At 43.0% G+C, this 15,684-nt stretch overlaps 1 protein-coding gene and 1 long non-coding RNA gene across 4 annotated transcripts in view; one reads left to right on the forward strand and one right to left on the reverse strand.

Annotated features, from left to right (window-relative positions):
* MID1 (midline 1) overlaps positions 1 to 15,684 on the forward strand; it is a 183,177-nt gene that overhangs the window by 156,125 nt on the left and 11,368 nt on the right. For both annotated transcript variants that reach the window (XM_081221958.1, XM_081221959.1), the window contains exon 8: positions 12,603 to 12,764. In XM_081221958.1, coding sequence (XP_081078084.1) covers positions 12,603 to 12,764 — 162 coding nt within the window. The remainder of the gene's footprint in view (positions 1 to 12,602; positions 12,765 to 15,684) is intronic.
* LOC308608663 overlaps positions 1 to 15,684 on the reverse strand; it is a 170,963-nt gene that overhangs the window by 14,159 nt on the left and 141,120 nt on the right. For both annotated transcript variants that reach the window (XR_014014207.1, XR_014014208.1), the window contains exon 3: positions 3,373 to 3,451. This is a non-coding gene — a long non-coding RNA (uncharacterized lncRNA). The remainder of the gene's footprint in view (positions 1 to 3,372; positions 3,452 to 15,684) is intronic.

Genomic DNA, 15,684 nt, shown 5'->3' on the forward strand with positions numbered 1-15,684 from the left:
CAGCTCAGGCTGGTAACTGGGGCATCTCCGCTGCTGGACAGCTTTCTCCTGCAGTCTAGCTCCAGCATGTTCTCCAGGGGATTGCAGAGGTGAAGGCAGAAGGGTGGGCCCAGTTGCCCACATGCTTTTCAAGCCTCTGTCTTTGTCACGTTAGCTGACATGCCATTGGCCAAACCCATTCCCACGAGTGAGCCTGGAGTCACAATGAGAGGCCTGCAAGGTTATATAGCAAACAAAATGCGTGGATACAGCAAGAAGGAAGGGACTGGAGCCAGAGGACCATCTATTGTAGCACCTTAGCTCCATACCAGCACTTCACTCCATCCCCAAAATGAAAGGAAGATACCTGTTGCTTGAAACGTAGGGTTTCCCAGGTGACTAAACTGTGACTTACTTGACTTCCATGCTGTTGGCATGGAAAAGAATACCAAAATAAGACACAAGAAGGTAACAGATGAGAAAAGGCCACACCTGTAGAAATCCAATGACAACAATACTACTGAAATTAGAGCTTTATGTTGGGTGATTCCAGAGAAGGGGATTTGTTCCCAGAAAGCAGTTGCCACAAGAAAATAAATGCATGTGGCTTAACGAAGATTACAGAGCTGCCTTTTGTTGTTGTTGTTCTTATAACTTTTTTAATTGGAGTGTAGTTGATTTGCAATATTGTGCTAGTTGCAGGTGTACAGCAAAGTTTCAGTTATTTTTTCAGGTTATCTTGTAAGAACCTATAATGGAAAATAATTAATATAGTTCCCTGTGCTATACCGTAGGTCCTTGTTTAATCTAGTATTTTTAATTTTTATTTTATATTGGAGTATAGTTGATCTACAATGTTGTGTTAGTTTCAGGTGTACAGCAAAGTGATTCAGTTATACATATATCCATTCTTTTTCAGATTCTTTTCCCATATAGGTTGCTACAGAATACTGAGTAGAGTTCTCTGCTATACACAGAGAACTATATCTGTGCTATATCTGCCTTATTTAAAACGTAGATGCTGAAAAGCCCTGTTCTCCCAGGACAGATGGAAACCAGTGAAACTGCAGTTGTTCATCTCACTGGGGTACTCTAGTCAGCTTGTTAGTATCAGCATTTGTTTGTCTCTTTAATGTCTATTAAAGCAGTAGAGTGAAGTCCCAAGGCCTACAGGATCAAATTGCAACAATGCAAGAATAAATTCAGATTAAAAATAACTGAGATGTAAACATTCTCAGATTATTTTTTCTTTTCTTTTGTAATTTGATCTTTATGTTATATTGGAGTGTAGCTGATTTACAATGCAGCGTTAGTTTTAGGTGTACAGCAAAGTGATTCAGTTATACAGATACATATATCCATTACTTTACCGATTCTTTTCTCATATAGGTTTTTAGAGAATAGTGACTAGAGTTCCCTGTGCTGTACAGTAGGTCCTTGTGGGTTGTCTGTTGTATATATAATAGTGTGTAGCTGTTAAGCCCAAACTCCTAATCCACCCGTCTCCTGACCTCTCCCCTTTGGTAACCCCAAGTTTGTTTTTGAAGTCTGTGAGCCTGTTTCTGTTTTGTACGTAAGTTCATTTGTATCATTTTTTTTAGATTCCACATAGAAATGATATCATATGGTACTTGTCTTTCTCTATGATTTACTTCACTTAGTATGATAATCTCTAGGTCCATCCCTGTTGCTGCAAATGGCATTATTTCATTCTTTTTTTATGCTTGAGTACTATTCCATGGTATAGATGTACCACATCTTTATTCATTCCTCTGTCGACGGACATTTAGGTTGATTCCATGTCTGTGCTATTGTAAATAGTGCTGCAATGAACGTTGGGGGGCATGTTTTTTTCAAGTTATGATTTTCTCCTGATCTATGCCCAGGAGTGGGATGGCTGGGTCGTATGGTAGTTCTATTTTTAGTTTTTTAAGGAACCGCCCTACTGTTCTCCATAGTGGCTGCACCAATTTACATTCCCACCAGCAGTGCAAGCGTGTTCCCTTTTCTCCACACTCTCTCCAGCATTTGTTATTTGTAGATTTTTTGATGGCCATTCTGATCAGTGTGAGGTGACACCTCATTGTAGTTTTGATTTGCATTTCTCTAATAATTAGTGATGTAGAGCATCTTTTCATGTGCTTTTTGGCCATAGATAATTTTTTTCTTAACTATTACGCAGAGTTGTAGTGATTGAGGGAGATCTGGATTTGAATCCCAGCTTTGGACCTCACTAGCTCTATAATTTGGGGCAAATCATTGAACATCCTCTGTTTCTTCATCTGTAAGAAGAGGTAATGTTTTAACTTCACATGGCTGAGACATTAAAAGTAAAGGTCTTAGCCCTGTGTTTGCCAGCGTTAGCACATAGCTATTCGAAGTTACTGTTCCTACAAAAATATAGCCTAGACTCACCCGTCGTTATATTTTTTGTCGTATCATAAAGGTCAATCATGCAATCTGCCAGGATCATCTGCATGATGGCATTTTACACAGTCTTCGTGTGAAAGGCCTTCCTTGCATGTTGTTTGTTCTTCTATCCTACCATTTGAAAGGACTATCCTTTGCAGATGTTCTCTTGAATGATAAGATCTAAGAGTACAAACTCTACTGGAAAGAAGGAGAAAGAATACTCCAAAGCTGGCTGTAGCTCCATGTGCCACTAGGCAGTCTTTTACTGTCCCTAGGTCACAGTTCCTTCACTTGTCATAATAAATTCTGGTTAATTGCCCTCAAGTGACTTTAGTGAAGGAGAATTCGATACTATCTATGGAGCTTTTTAATCTTGTAAAAAGACTATCTCTAATCAAATTCATACACTCAAATGCCAAATTAATGACAGTTAACTTTTTATCTTATGACTACAGATGTTAACGAGTTGCTTATTGAGAGATAGATATGTATTCAATTTTACAGTTTTTGCCAAAACTACTTTTAATGCATCATTGAAAATCTTCAATTGGAGCCTTCTCCCAGCAGCCTATTATTTTTATTATTGGCAAAAGTCAAAAGATCCGTGTCTTCAAGCCTTCATGGCAAAGCAGTTATCTGTATTTAATTTGTTTTAGTCATTTTGAAAACATTCATGAAAGTTATGAAACATATACTATGTGGATTGAGAAGAAGGAAAAGAATGTTCACTTATGTCCAATCTGTTCAAAGAAACAAAGGGTGTTAGAAGCTGATGTGCAGCCTCTCTGAGGGGTGTCCGTGTTGCATAATGTTTTGTACATAATGTTTTACCGTAAGATGACAGGCAGTTGCTGTACAGGCTCTGAAGTCCCGAACGTAATTAGGATCTTGTAAGGAGCGGCATTATGTAGGGAGATGCTTCTGGCCCATTGTGGATGAGAGAGAAAAGCACAAAACTCAATTATTGTATTATGAACTCACCATCTTCCAAGTTCCACTGTTGTTTGAATACTTCAAGCTGAATTGGAGAAGGTGAATGTTGGCATCCCCTCAAAGATGACTGGAAACGAATTTAGAGAAAAGTAGAAGTTTCAGTCAGGACAGTTATATGGATGTTTCATAAAGTGATGAATAAAACCTGGTCAACGGTCTCAACACAGTGGGGTATCAAGGCAGAGAAGTCTGGTGCTTGGCACCATATGCAAGAAGTTAAGTGGTGCTGGCACTAGACCAACACTAGCAATGCAATAATGGTATACTCCGAGCCATCCCACTGACTGCAGCCCCCGCAAGAGAATGGTCGATGTTGCTTTCTTGGCATTTGTAATCAACCTCTCAGTTATGACCTTGGCCATAATAATAATATAAAGGTAAGCCTAAATAGTTAGAGTTAGCATTCATCAAAGCAGATGGTCCCAGGGTAAAGTTATCCAATCAAATTTTACTACTCCATAAACATTTTGTTCTTTTAATATCCAAGTAAAATAGTGACCTGTTCACCAACTAATCAGGATGGTCAGGGTCCCTCTTTTGGTTTGGAAAAGTTTTCTGAAACATTAAATCTTTTTTTGTTGGGTTAAGACTTCGGATTGTAAGCCAAGTTGGACTTTGCAGCAATTTCAGACATCTGCTTTATGATGTTGCTGAAAGCATTCCGCCACCGCATTAAACCCAGCTTTGGGCTTGTACAGTGATGTAAAGTTTATTGAAACATTTTTACATTTGCTTTCTTTGGCCACAATACTCATTTCGCTGTAACATATGCAATCAAATAGGAACAGTGTAAACACAGTGACATTGATAGGATTCTCATTTGATTCTGCTGAATGCTGTTACTGTTGGCATTTGTGCCAGACTGCTGTTGACAAAGGTCTAGGAATATGAGTGGATTGTCCTAGGCAATGGAAAAGCTCATCGTTTTGTTCTGTTTTTTCATTAATTTTTTATTGGAGTATAGTTGATTTACAATGTTGTGTTAGTTTCAGGTGTACACAGCACAGTGATGCAGTTTCACATATATATTTTTTTTCAGATTCTCTTCCCTTATAGGTTATCACAGAATACTGAGTAGAGTTCCCTGTGCTATAGAGTAGAAGCTTGTTGAGTATCTGTTTTATATAGAGTAGTGTGCATATGTTAATCTCAAACTCCTAATTTGTCCCTTCCCTCCCTTCCCCTTTGGTAACTCTAAGTTTGTTTTCTGTGTCTGTTGTTTTATTACCAGTGTAATGCTCTTATTAAATATCTAAAGTGAGTTACACGTCCTGCCAGGGCTTCCGCTTTGGGACTAGAGGGGCCAGCTTCCGTGCAACAGGAGTTCAGTCTCCCTAGTACTCGCTAGGATTTGGGCTTCAGGAGAACCTGGGGCTACGTCCATGCTGACGGGACCTGGGTTTGCTCAGGATCCGCCCAGGGAGGCACTGCTGGGAGTAAAAGTTCCCTGACCAGGGATCGAACCCACGCCCCCTGCAGTAGAAGCACGGAGTCTTAACCTCTGGACAGCCAGGCAATTAAGAAGAGGCTTCACTTGGCGGGGGTCAGTGACAAGGAGGGTAAGAAAAACCATGCTTTAATGAGGCTGTAGACGAGAGGATTCTGCATGGGCGTGAGCACACCATACTGCACAGAGAAGGTCAACGCCAGAGGGGTTCCTAAAGTTGGCATGAGGTAGCAGAGAAACCCTGAGTCAAAGAAGAAGCTCACTGCAGTGAGTGGAGAATCTACAGCTTAGAAGTGGGAGAAGAAAAAGGTGTCCGAGAGACATACAAGGCCCCTTGTCTCGATTTCGAGTGCTTAGAGCGGCACAAAGAGCAGAAGAGTGGAACACCGTCTGGCCCACTGTAGCTCCCCAAAGCACAGGTCAAGCCGATGCTGGGGAAAGGGCAACAGGTGCAATGTGCATTGAGTTTGAAAGTAACTGGGAAGTTGTGAAATAAGTCTGAGGGATCATTAAGGGATGGAAAAAGAATATTGGATAAAGCAAGTGGGAAAACAGAAACTGGAAAAAAATTAAGTTTGGGGTTAAGATTTGCTTGACAACATATATATCCCACCCACTCCATCCATACAAAGCTTGTTTTAAAAACATTTGGATTTGGTGAGAAGATGGCAGAGCGGAAGGACATGCGCTCATGCCCTCTTGCGAGAGCACCTGAATCACAACTAACTGCTGGACAGTCAGCAACAGGAAGACACTGGCACTCACCCAAAAAGATACCCCACATCCAAAGACAAAGGAGAAGCCACAGTGAGACGGTAGGAGGGGCACAATCACAGTAAAATCAAATCCCATAACTGCTGGGTGGGTGACTCACAGACTGGAGAACACTTATACCACAGAAGTCCACCCCCTGGAGTGAAGGTTCTGAGCCCCATGTCAGGCTTCCCAACCTAGGGGTCTGACAATGGGAGGAGGAATTCCCAGAGAATCAGACTTTGAAGGCTAGCTGTATTTGGTTGCAGGACTGGGGAAAACAGAGACTCCACTCTTGGAAGGCACACACATGGTAGTGTGCGCATCCGGACCCAGGGGGAGGGAGCAGTGACCCCATAGGTGACTGAACCAGACCTACCTGCTGGTGTTGCAGGGGCTCCTGCAGAGGCGGGGAGGAGCTGTGGCTCACTGCAGGGACCCTGGCAGCAGAGGTTCGGGGAAGTGCTCCTCGGCATGAGCCCTCCCAGCCTCCGCCATTAGCCCCACCAAAGAGCCTGTGGCCTCCAGTGCTGGATGGCCTCAGGCCAAACAACAAACAGGGAGTGAACTCAGCCCCACCCATCAGCAGTCAAGCAGATTAAAGTTTTACTGCTCTCTGCCCACCAGAGCAACACCCAGCTCTACCCACCACCAGTCCCTCCCATCAGGAAGCTTGCACAATCCTCTTAGATAGCCTCACCCACCAGAGGGCAGACAACAGAAGCAGGAAGAACTACAGTCCTGCAGCCTGTGGAACAAAAACCACATTCACAGAAAGATAGACAAGATGAAAAGGCAGAGGGCTATGTACCAGAGGAAGGAACAAGATCAAACCCCAGAAAAACAACTAAATGACGTAGAGATAGGCAACCTTCCAGAAAAAGAATGGAGTCAAAGATAGTGAAGATGCAAGAAATGTTTCACAAAGACCTAGAAGAATTAAAGGACAAACAAACAGAGATGAACAATACAATAACTGAAATGAAAACTACACTAGAAGGAACCAATAGCAGAATAACTGAGGCAGAAGAACGGATAAATGACCTGGAAGACAGAATGGTGGAATTCACTGCTGTGGAACAGAATAAAGAAAAAAGAATGAAAACAAAGGAAGACAGCCTAAGAGACCTCTGGGACAACATTATATGCAACAACATTCGCATTATAGGGGTCCCAGAAGGAGAAGAGAGAGAGAAAGGACCCGAGAAAATATTTGAAGAGATTATAGTCAAAAACTTCCCTAACATGGAAAAGGAAATAGCCACCCAAGTCCAGGAAGCGCAGAGAATCCCAGGCAGGATAAACCCAAGGAGAAACACGCCAAGACACATAGTAATCAAATTGGCAAAAACTAAAGACAAAGAAAAATTATTGAAAGCAGCAAGGGAAAAACAACAAATAAATACAAGGGAACTCCCATAAGGTTAACAGCTGATTTCTCAGCAGAAACTCTGCAAGCCAGAAGGGAGTGGCATGATATGTTTAAAGTGATGAAAGGGAAGAACTTAGAACCAAGGTTACTCTACCCAGCAAGGATCTCATTCAGATTCAATGGAGAAATCAAAAGCTTTACAGACAAGCAAAAGCTAAGAGAATTCAGCTCCACCAAACCAGCTCTACAACAAATGCTAAAGGAACTTCTCTAAGTGGGAAACACAAGAGAAAAAAAGGACCCGCAGACACAAAACAATTAAGAAAATGGTCATAGGAACATACATGTCGATAATTACATTCAACATGGATGGATTAAATGTGCCAACCAAAAGACACAGGCTCACTGAATGGATACAAAAACAAGACCCATATTTATATGTGCTGCCTACAAGAGACCCACTTCAGACCTAGGGACACATGCAGACTGACTGAAAGTGAGGGGATGGAAAAAGATATTCCATGCAAATGGCAATCAAAAGAAACCTGGAGTAGCAATACTCATATCAGATAAAATAGACTTTAAAAGAAAGAATGTTACAAGAGACAAGAAAGGATACTACATAATGATCAAGGGATCAACCCAAGAAGATGTAACAATTATAAATACATATGCACCCAACATAGCAGCACCTCAATACGTAAGGTAAATGATAACAGCTATAAAAGAGGAAATCGACAGTAACACAGTAATAGTGGGGGACCCTTAACACCTCACTTACACCAATAGACAGATCATCCAGACAGAAAATTAACAAGGAAACACAAGCTCTAAATGACACAATAGACCAGCTAGATTTAATTGATATTTTTAGAACATTTCACCCAAAAGTGGCAGAATACACTTTATTCTGAAGTACACATGGAACATTCTCCAGGACAGATCACATCTTGGGTCACAAACCAAGCCTTGGTAAATTTCAGAAAATTGAAATCATATCAAGCATCTTTTCCAACCACAACACTATGAGATTAGAAATAAATTACAGGGAAAAAAACATAAAAACCACAGACACATGGAGGCTAAACACTACATTACTAAATAACCAAGAAATCACTGAAGAGATCAAAGAGAACAAGACAAGTCTGTCCACTCTCACCACTCTTATTCAACATAGTTTTGGAAGTTTTAGTCCCAGCAATCAGAGAAGAAAAAGAAATAAAAGGAATCCAAATCAGAAAAGAAGAAGTAAAACTGTCTCTGTTTGCAGGTGACATGATATTATACATAGACAGTCCTAAAGATGCCACCAGAAAACTACTAGAACTAATGAATGAATTTTGTATGGTTGCAGGATACAAAATTAATGCACAGAAATCTCTGCCATTCCTATACACCAAAAACGAAAGATCAGAAAGAGAAATGAAGGAAACAATCCCATTCTCCCCTGCAACAAAAACAATTAAATACATAGGAAGGAACCTACCAAAGGAGGTAAAAGACCTGTACTCAGAAAACTATAGGACACTGATGAAAGAAGTCAAAGATGACACAAACAGATGGAGACATATACCATCTGCTCTTGGATTGGAAGAATCAATATTGTGAAAATGACTATACTTCCCAAAGCAATCTACAGATTCAGTGAAATCCCTGTCAAATTACCAATGGCCTTTTTTTTTTTTTTTTTTTACAGAACTAGGACAAAAAAATCTTAAAATTTGTAATGGAGACACCGAAGACCCCAAATAGGCAAAGCAATTTTGAGGGGAAAAAACGGAGCTCAAACAACCAGGCTCCCTGACTTCAGACTATGCTACAGAGCTATAGTAATCAAGACAGTATGATACTGGCACAAAAACAGAAATATAGATCAATGCAACAGGATAGAAAGCCCAGAGATAAACCCACACACATATGCTCACCTTATCTTTGATAAAGGAGGCAAGGATATACAATGGAGAAAAGACAGCCTCTTCAATAAGTGGTGCTGAGAAAACTGGACAGCTACATGTAAAAGAATGAAATTAGAACACTCCCTAACACCATACACAAAGCAAACTCAAAAAGGATTTAAGACCTAAATATAAGACCAGACACAATAAAACTCTTAGAGGAAAGCACAGGCACAACACTCTTTGACATAAATCACAGCAAGATCTTTTTTGACCCACTTCCTAGAGAAATGGAAATACAAACAAAAATAAACAAATGGGACCTACTGAAACTTTTGCACAGCAAAGGAAACTATAAACAAGACAAAAAGACAACCCTCAGAATGGGAGAAAATATTTGCAGACGAATCAACAGACAAAGGATTAATCTCTAAAACATATATAAACAGCTCCTTCAGCTCAGTGTCAAAAAAACCAAACAACCCAATCAAAAAATGGGCAGAAGACCTACATAGAACTTATTTTCCAAAGACACACACATGCCCAGGAGGCACATGAAAAGCAGCTCAACATCACTAATTATTAAAGACATGCAAATCAAAACTACAATGAGGTATCATCTCACACCAGTTAGAATGGGCATCATCAGAAAAGCTACAAACAACAAATGCTGGAGAGGGTGTGGAGAAAAGGGAACCCTCTTGCACTGTTGGTGGGAATGTAACTTGATACAGCCACTATGGAGAACAGTATGGAGGTTCCTTAAAAAACTAAAAATAGAATTACCATATGGTCCAGCAGTCCCACTACTGGGCATATACCCAGAGAAAACCATAATTCAAAAAGACACATGCACCCCAGTGTTCACTGCAGCACTATTTATAATAGCCACATCCTGGAAGCAACCTAAATGCCCATCGACAGACGAATGGATAAAGAAGTTGTGGTACGTATATACAATATACAATACAATATTACTCAGTCATAAAAAGAAACAAAACTGAGTCATTTGCAGAGACATGGATGGACCTAGAGACTGTCATACAGAGTGAAGCAAGTCAGAAAGAGAAAAACAAATATCGTATATTAACACTTACATGTGGCATCTAGAAAAATGGTACAGGTGAACCGGTTTGCAGGGCAGAAACAGAGACAGAGGTGTGGAGAACCAAGGTATGGACACCGAGGGGGGAAAGCATGGGAGGTGGTTGGGGGGGGGAATGAATCGGGAGATTGGGATTGACATGGATACACTAATACGTATGAAATAGATAACTAATAAGAACCTGCTGTATAAAAAGTAAAATTCAAAAAAATAATAATAATAAAGTGAGTTACAGTCTTCTTGGAGCCCAGAGCTGAGATCCAATTTTGGGTGGATCAAAATCTACTATTTGGTTGTGGCACTGTCTGGAAGCATTGAGTTTGTTACTGCTGTATTCAAGAAAAAGGGAAGGTGAGAAAGTATCAAAAGAGATATGTAATTGGGAGAGTCCCACGTTACTAAGCTATTTGTGGATGTTCACCTGGGTCTAATACAAGTGAGAACTGGTCGGAGAATTAGGGGGAAATTGGGGCTAGGGGGATGGTGCCTTTGTTGCTCTGTTATGTCTCCGAAAACAAGCACACCACACCCAACCCATTCTGTGTGTCTCACATCATTTCCTTGCTTTATGGCGGCTCTGTCAAGTCTTGCAGTCCTCCTGGTTTAAATGTTTACAGATGGAAGTGAAAAGAGGTGAAAGCCAATTCACAGGCTTTTTCATGTATGTGACTATATATATGTTTGCTTATTTTAAGACTCACTGAAGTGCACCTGCAAATACTGTGCACCCAAGATACAAATCGTAGGAGGTGAATTTTCACAGTTAACAAAATATTTTCACGTTCGTCTCAACTGTGAGACTAACATGAACAATGTTGAACTAAAAAGTCGGAGACGGTATTTAGTAGGATTCAGAAACAGCTGTCACGGGGCCGTGAACATCTTGAAATGCTATGCAGGTGTTTGTGGGTTAGTAGGGATATGTGTTTGTGAGTTTCTTTCTACAGAAATGTTTTATTAGAGTCTCAAAGAGGTAAGACCGAAGAAAGATGAAGGGACTGCTTCTTGGGCATATAGTTAAGGTGTAAGTTGCCTCAAGATCAAAAGAACTAACCCTTTGACTTGCAAATCCCCTGAAAGGGAAGGAGGGAAGGCACGTTGAGCGCCCCTCAGGAAGTGGAGGGGCCCAGCCCTCTAGCAAGAATAGGTGAAGGAAATTCACCAGAGTCAGGAAACGCCATGACAGCCCAGGCACCAGGGGGCTGGGAAAAGGTTCGATTAGCATGGAGATGGATGGGCGGAGCGGGGAGTCGGGCCCAGGACCAAAGAAACGTTTTCAGCATCAGCCAGCTGAAAAGCAAGACGGCTTCCTCTTTCGTACATGTTCTTCCAAAGCCTCCTAAATCCACAGCCTGCCCCTCAAACCACGTCCTGCAGAATGCAGCCAGGGGAGCAGCCCTGCTCGTCTCTGGAACGAGCCATGCTAGGGATGCAGCTGGTCACAGTTCCTGTTGATGCTTGTCTCAGAGCCACCCTGGGCCCTGAGCTGCCCTCAGGTGCTGCCACGCCAGGGTTCTCTTAGGGACACATGTCCTGAAGTACGACCAGGAGAGTACTGGGTCACAAACAACCCCAACGAGCATTTGCTTCGGTCCCGTGTCAGAAGTTGCCCTGCTGCTGGCCAGTCTCTGCTGGTCTCACTCCCAAATCGGCTGGGCAGTCGATGAGACGAGCAGGTTATCGGGCACTTTCTCCCTATGGCAGTCCCTGTGGCAGTGGCACGAGGGGGCAACAAACCCTCAAGGCCGTGTAGTGCCTCCTCTGGCCACTGGCGCGTTATCATTTCAGCCTCATTCTAGTGGCCAGAGCAGGTCACGTGGCCAAATCCAAAGCTGTGAGGTAAGAGAATCTACCCCATGTCTTTAGAAGGAGCAACTGCAAAGTCACCTAGACATGGATCCAGGGCAGGGTGAAGGAGAGGCAAAAAAACGCAACCTACGGCATCTGCGTTAGTGAAGTCAGTTTCTCATACGTGACCCGGGTCTCTCACCTTCTGAGTCTCAAAATTGATGAGATCAAAAACTGAACGATCGGGCTTCCCTGGTGGCGCAGTGGTTGAGAGTCCGCCTGCTGATGCAGGGGACACGGGTTCGTGCCCTGGTCCGGGAAGATCCCACATGCCGCGGAGCGGCTGGGCCCGTGAGCCATGGCCGCTGAGCCTGCGCGTCCGGAGCCTGTGCTCCGCAACGGGAGAGGCCACAACGGTGAGAGGCCCACGTACCGCAAAAAAAAAAAAAACAAAAAAACTGAACGATCATCATGAGAACTGGGGAAGGGATCCGTGGTTACTTGCTTGCTTTTCATCCCACAGCACCTAGTCACACATCGTGCACCTAGACGGTGCTTAAGATCCTGGACAGAACAGTCCTTGCTGCTCCTAGCCGCACGGAACAGGATCTGCAATATAATCATCTTAGTTGGTCTTTCCACTGAGAGCACACAGCAGGAATATATAATAATAAATACAGGTTGCCATCCTAGTTATAGGCAGGACACTGAGCACTCGAGTTGATTGCTGGTCTCCCTACGAAGTGACAAAGCTCTCCACTTGCGGTTCAAAGAACCGAAAATCCTGAGACCTTAATGTGATGCAGATCTACCCCGTGCACGCACCAAACAACCCATCACGTCTGCTTGGCTTTGCAGGTCTGTGTAACTCGGCCGATAGCTGGATGATCGTGCCCAACATCAAGCAGAACCACTACACCGTCCACGGTCTGCAGAGCGGCACCAAGTACATCTTCATTGTCAAGGCCATCAACCAGGCGGGCAGCCGCAGCAGTGAGCCTGGGAAGTTGAAGACAAACAGTAGGTGCCGCCAGCTCAGCAGAGCTGTCGTCTCTCATCTGCTCTCCTTTCAGCTGCCTCTAGCGCCGCTTCTTTTCCTTTTCTCTGTCGCAGGTATCGCTGACAGCCTCAGAAAGCAAGCAAAGAGCCAGTGCGCAATCTTGGGTTTTGCATCAGATTCCTCTCGGTTCCAAGCCTGACACAGAGTCGGGGCGCTGTAACTGGCAGACAGCATTCTTTTCCATAGCAGAATAGCAAATTACTAACTCTTTTCTTCAGGAATTCTCTTACTCCAGATGGCTGTCGGGTTGCCAGCCAGTCAACAGGAACTACTTTTTAAGAGAAACCCTCATGTAACCCAAATCCTTGATTTCAGTAGTCAAGTAACTTTATTCCAGGTATACGTGTTTAAGATACCTAACTCTTAAACATAAGCTAATTTCTCCTCTCCATGTTTCTGCTGGTAAAGAAGTAACCGTCCTCAGAGAGTAACTAAGAAAAAAAATGAATATATACGTACACTGAGGTTAATTCTATAGAGTAGATCTAAGAGACATCTTGTTTGTGCTTCACCGGTTTGACCAAAGATAATGTATTCATTTCATATAGACAGGTAATGTCATCTTCTACGTCTACACATGCAGTCATTGACCAGATGTTATTAACTTATGTACAAGAGGTTGGTAAACTTTTTCTGTAATGTGCCAAATAGTAACTATTTGGGGCTGTGCAGGTCAGATGGTCTTGGTCACAGGTATTCAACTCTGTCGTGCAAAAAGCACGGCATGGCCATGCTTCATCAAAACTTTATTGACAGACACAGGCAGTGGGCTGAATCTGGCCTGCGGGCTGTAGTTTGTCAAACTCTTAGGTGTACAAGTCCTACAGTGCATTGAATTCTTTAGCCAAGTCAATGATTAATTTGTTCCCTGTGCTAATTTGCCCTCATCAAAGCAAAAGCCTTGAACCTAGACAGAGTAGGTCATAGTTTCCTTGAGAAACACATCCGAGGCCAAGTGGAATTTGTTCCGAGAAGGCAGGGGGTTGGGCCTGACATCAGATGGCATGACCCTGCTCCATGCCTGTGTCAGTGAGGCTGGGAGCTGAAGCAAACACGATGTAGTTCACCATTATAAGTACAGTCTTTTCAATGGCTCTAACGTTCTGATCTTCCTCACTGGAAGAAGAGCAAGCAGAACACAGCCTTCACGGTCAATGATGGGTGCGTGCCTTTATGGAATGCCTTCCTAATCCCCCCATTAGGGTCCAATTTTTTTTTCTTTTTTTTTTTTTTGGCGGTACGCGGGCCTCTCACTGCTGTGGCCTCTCCTGTTGTGGAGCACAGGCTCCGGACACGCAGGCTCAGCGGCCATGGCTCACGGGCCCAGCCGCTCCGCGGCATGTGGGATCTTCCCGGACCGGGGCACAAACCTGTGTCCCCTGCATGGGCAGGCGGACTCTCAACCACTGTGCCACCAGGGAAGCCCGGGTCCAATTATTTTTATGCACGTTCTATCTTCCACCTTTTTTTTTTCTTTTTTTCCAATTTTATTGAAGTATACTTGATTTACAATGTTGTGTTAATTTCTGCTGTACAGCAAAGTGATTCAGTTATATATACATTCTTTTTCATGTCCTTTTCCATTATGGTTTATCACACCTTTTAAGCCAAACTATCTTCAGACTCCTCTTGTCTTAGTTCATACTTTATCCCTAATAGTTGCTGGTGTGATCATTCCTGAGGACAAATTTTTTTTTTTGTAAACAAACCAAGCCAAAATTTAAACTACACATGGAATCCAGCCGGTCTTACAGCCTTTGAGAATACCCACTGCCTGCTGAGCACTTGAGGATTTTCTCAGCTCCCCTTTAAGCTTTTCTTTGATATGAACAGAAATCTAAAATGGGTCAGCCAACTACAGCCCGTGGGCCAGATTCAGCTGCCTGTTTTTGTAAATAAACTTTTAGTGGCACAGAGCCACGCCCGTCTGTCTACCTATGTCTCTGGCTGTCTCCACGCGAGGACTGCAGTGTTAAATGGCCCCAGAAGGAACCACATGGCCAACCTAGCTGAAAATATTTCCTATCTGGCCTCTTGCAGAAAAAGTATGCTGGTCCCCGATCTAAAAGAAAGGATTTTAGAAGTGCTGATGTCATGTCTGTATCCAAGCAGCGACTAGAAATCCTTTGGCCTACCTGCATGCGATGTCACACACACTGCTCCAGGCTCGCTGCCTCAGTTTCTCAGCCATCGTGTATTGCCACAGGCAGATTTACCAGACTTTTTCCTGTGATTGTCTGAGACCCGTGCACTGCACGGAAGCAGCCTCCCAGCTGCACCAGTGGCTGTGGAGTTTGAACACCATGGTGTTTGCATCACGTTGTAACTCATTTCCTGCCTTTAAGTGCCTTGTACCAACGTTGTTTTGAATGACAGGGTGGCCTCCACACCAATGGTGAATTCTCGGAGAAGTAACAGTTAACAGCAAGATGTTCAGGTGCGATTCTCCCAAGATTTTGTAACGGTTCAATTTTCAAAACACAAATGTGAAAGAGAGAGGACCTTCTTATATATACAAATGAACTCACAAGGCAAAACCCAGGTGTCACCATCGCATTGTTTGCCTGATCTTGTGGGCTGAAAAATAGACAACTTTATAGTCATTGTAAGCTCATGAGAGGAATACTTTAATTTGGAACAATCTCAAAGTAATATAAGCCTGTAGAATATTCTGTACATGAAAACCTGCAGTCTTGATTTGTTTGGTTTCTGGTCTGAAGTCTACTGAGCATGAACCCATTTGAAGCTGACTGAACATGGGAATGGTTGAAAATGAAGCCTTCATCTTCTCCTCCCTTCCCGGATGCTGTTCAGCCAGTATGTACCTGTGCTGCTGGTGTATGGCTGGGATTCCCCCAGGATAGCTTACACCACATGTTC

The sequence above is a fragment of the Mesoplodon bidens genome (genome assembly GCF_964165515.1).
Source record: "Mesoplodon bidens genome assembly, chromosome: X".
Lineage (NCBI taxonomy): Eukaryota > Metazoa > Chordata > Mammalia > Artiodactyla > Ziphiidae > Mesoplodon > Mesoplodon bidens.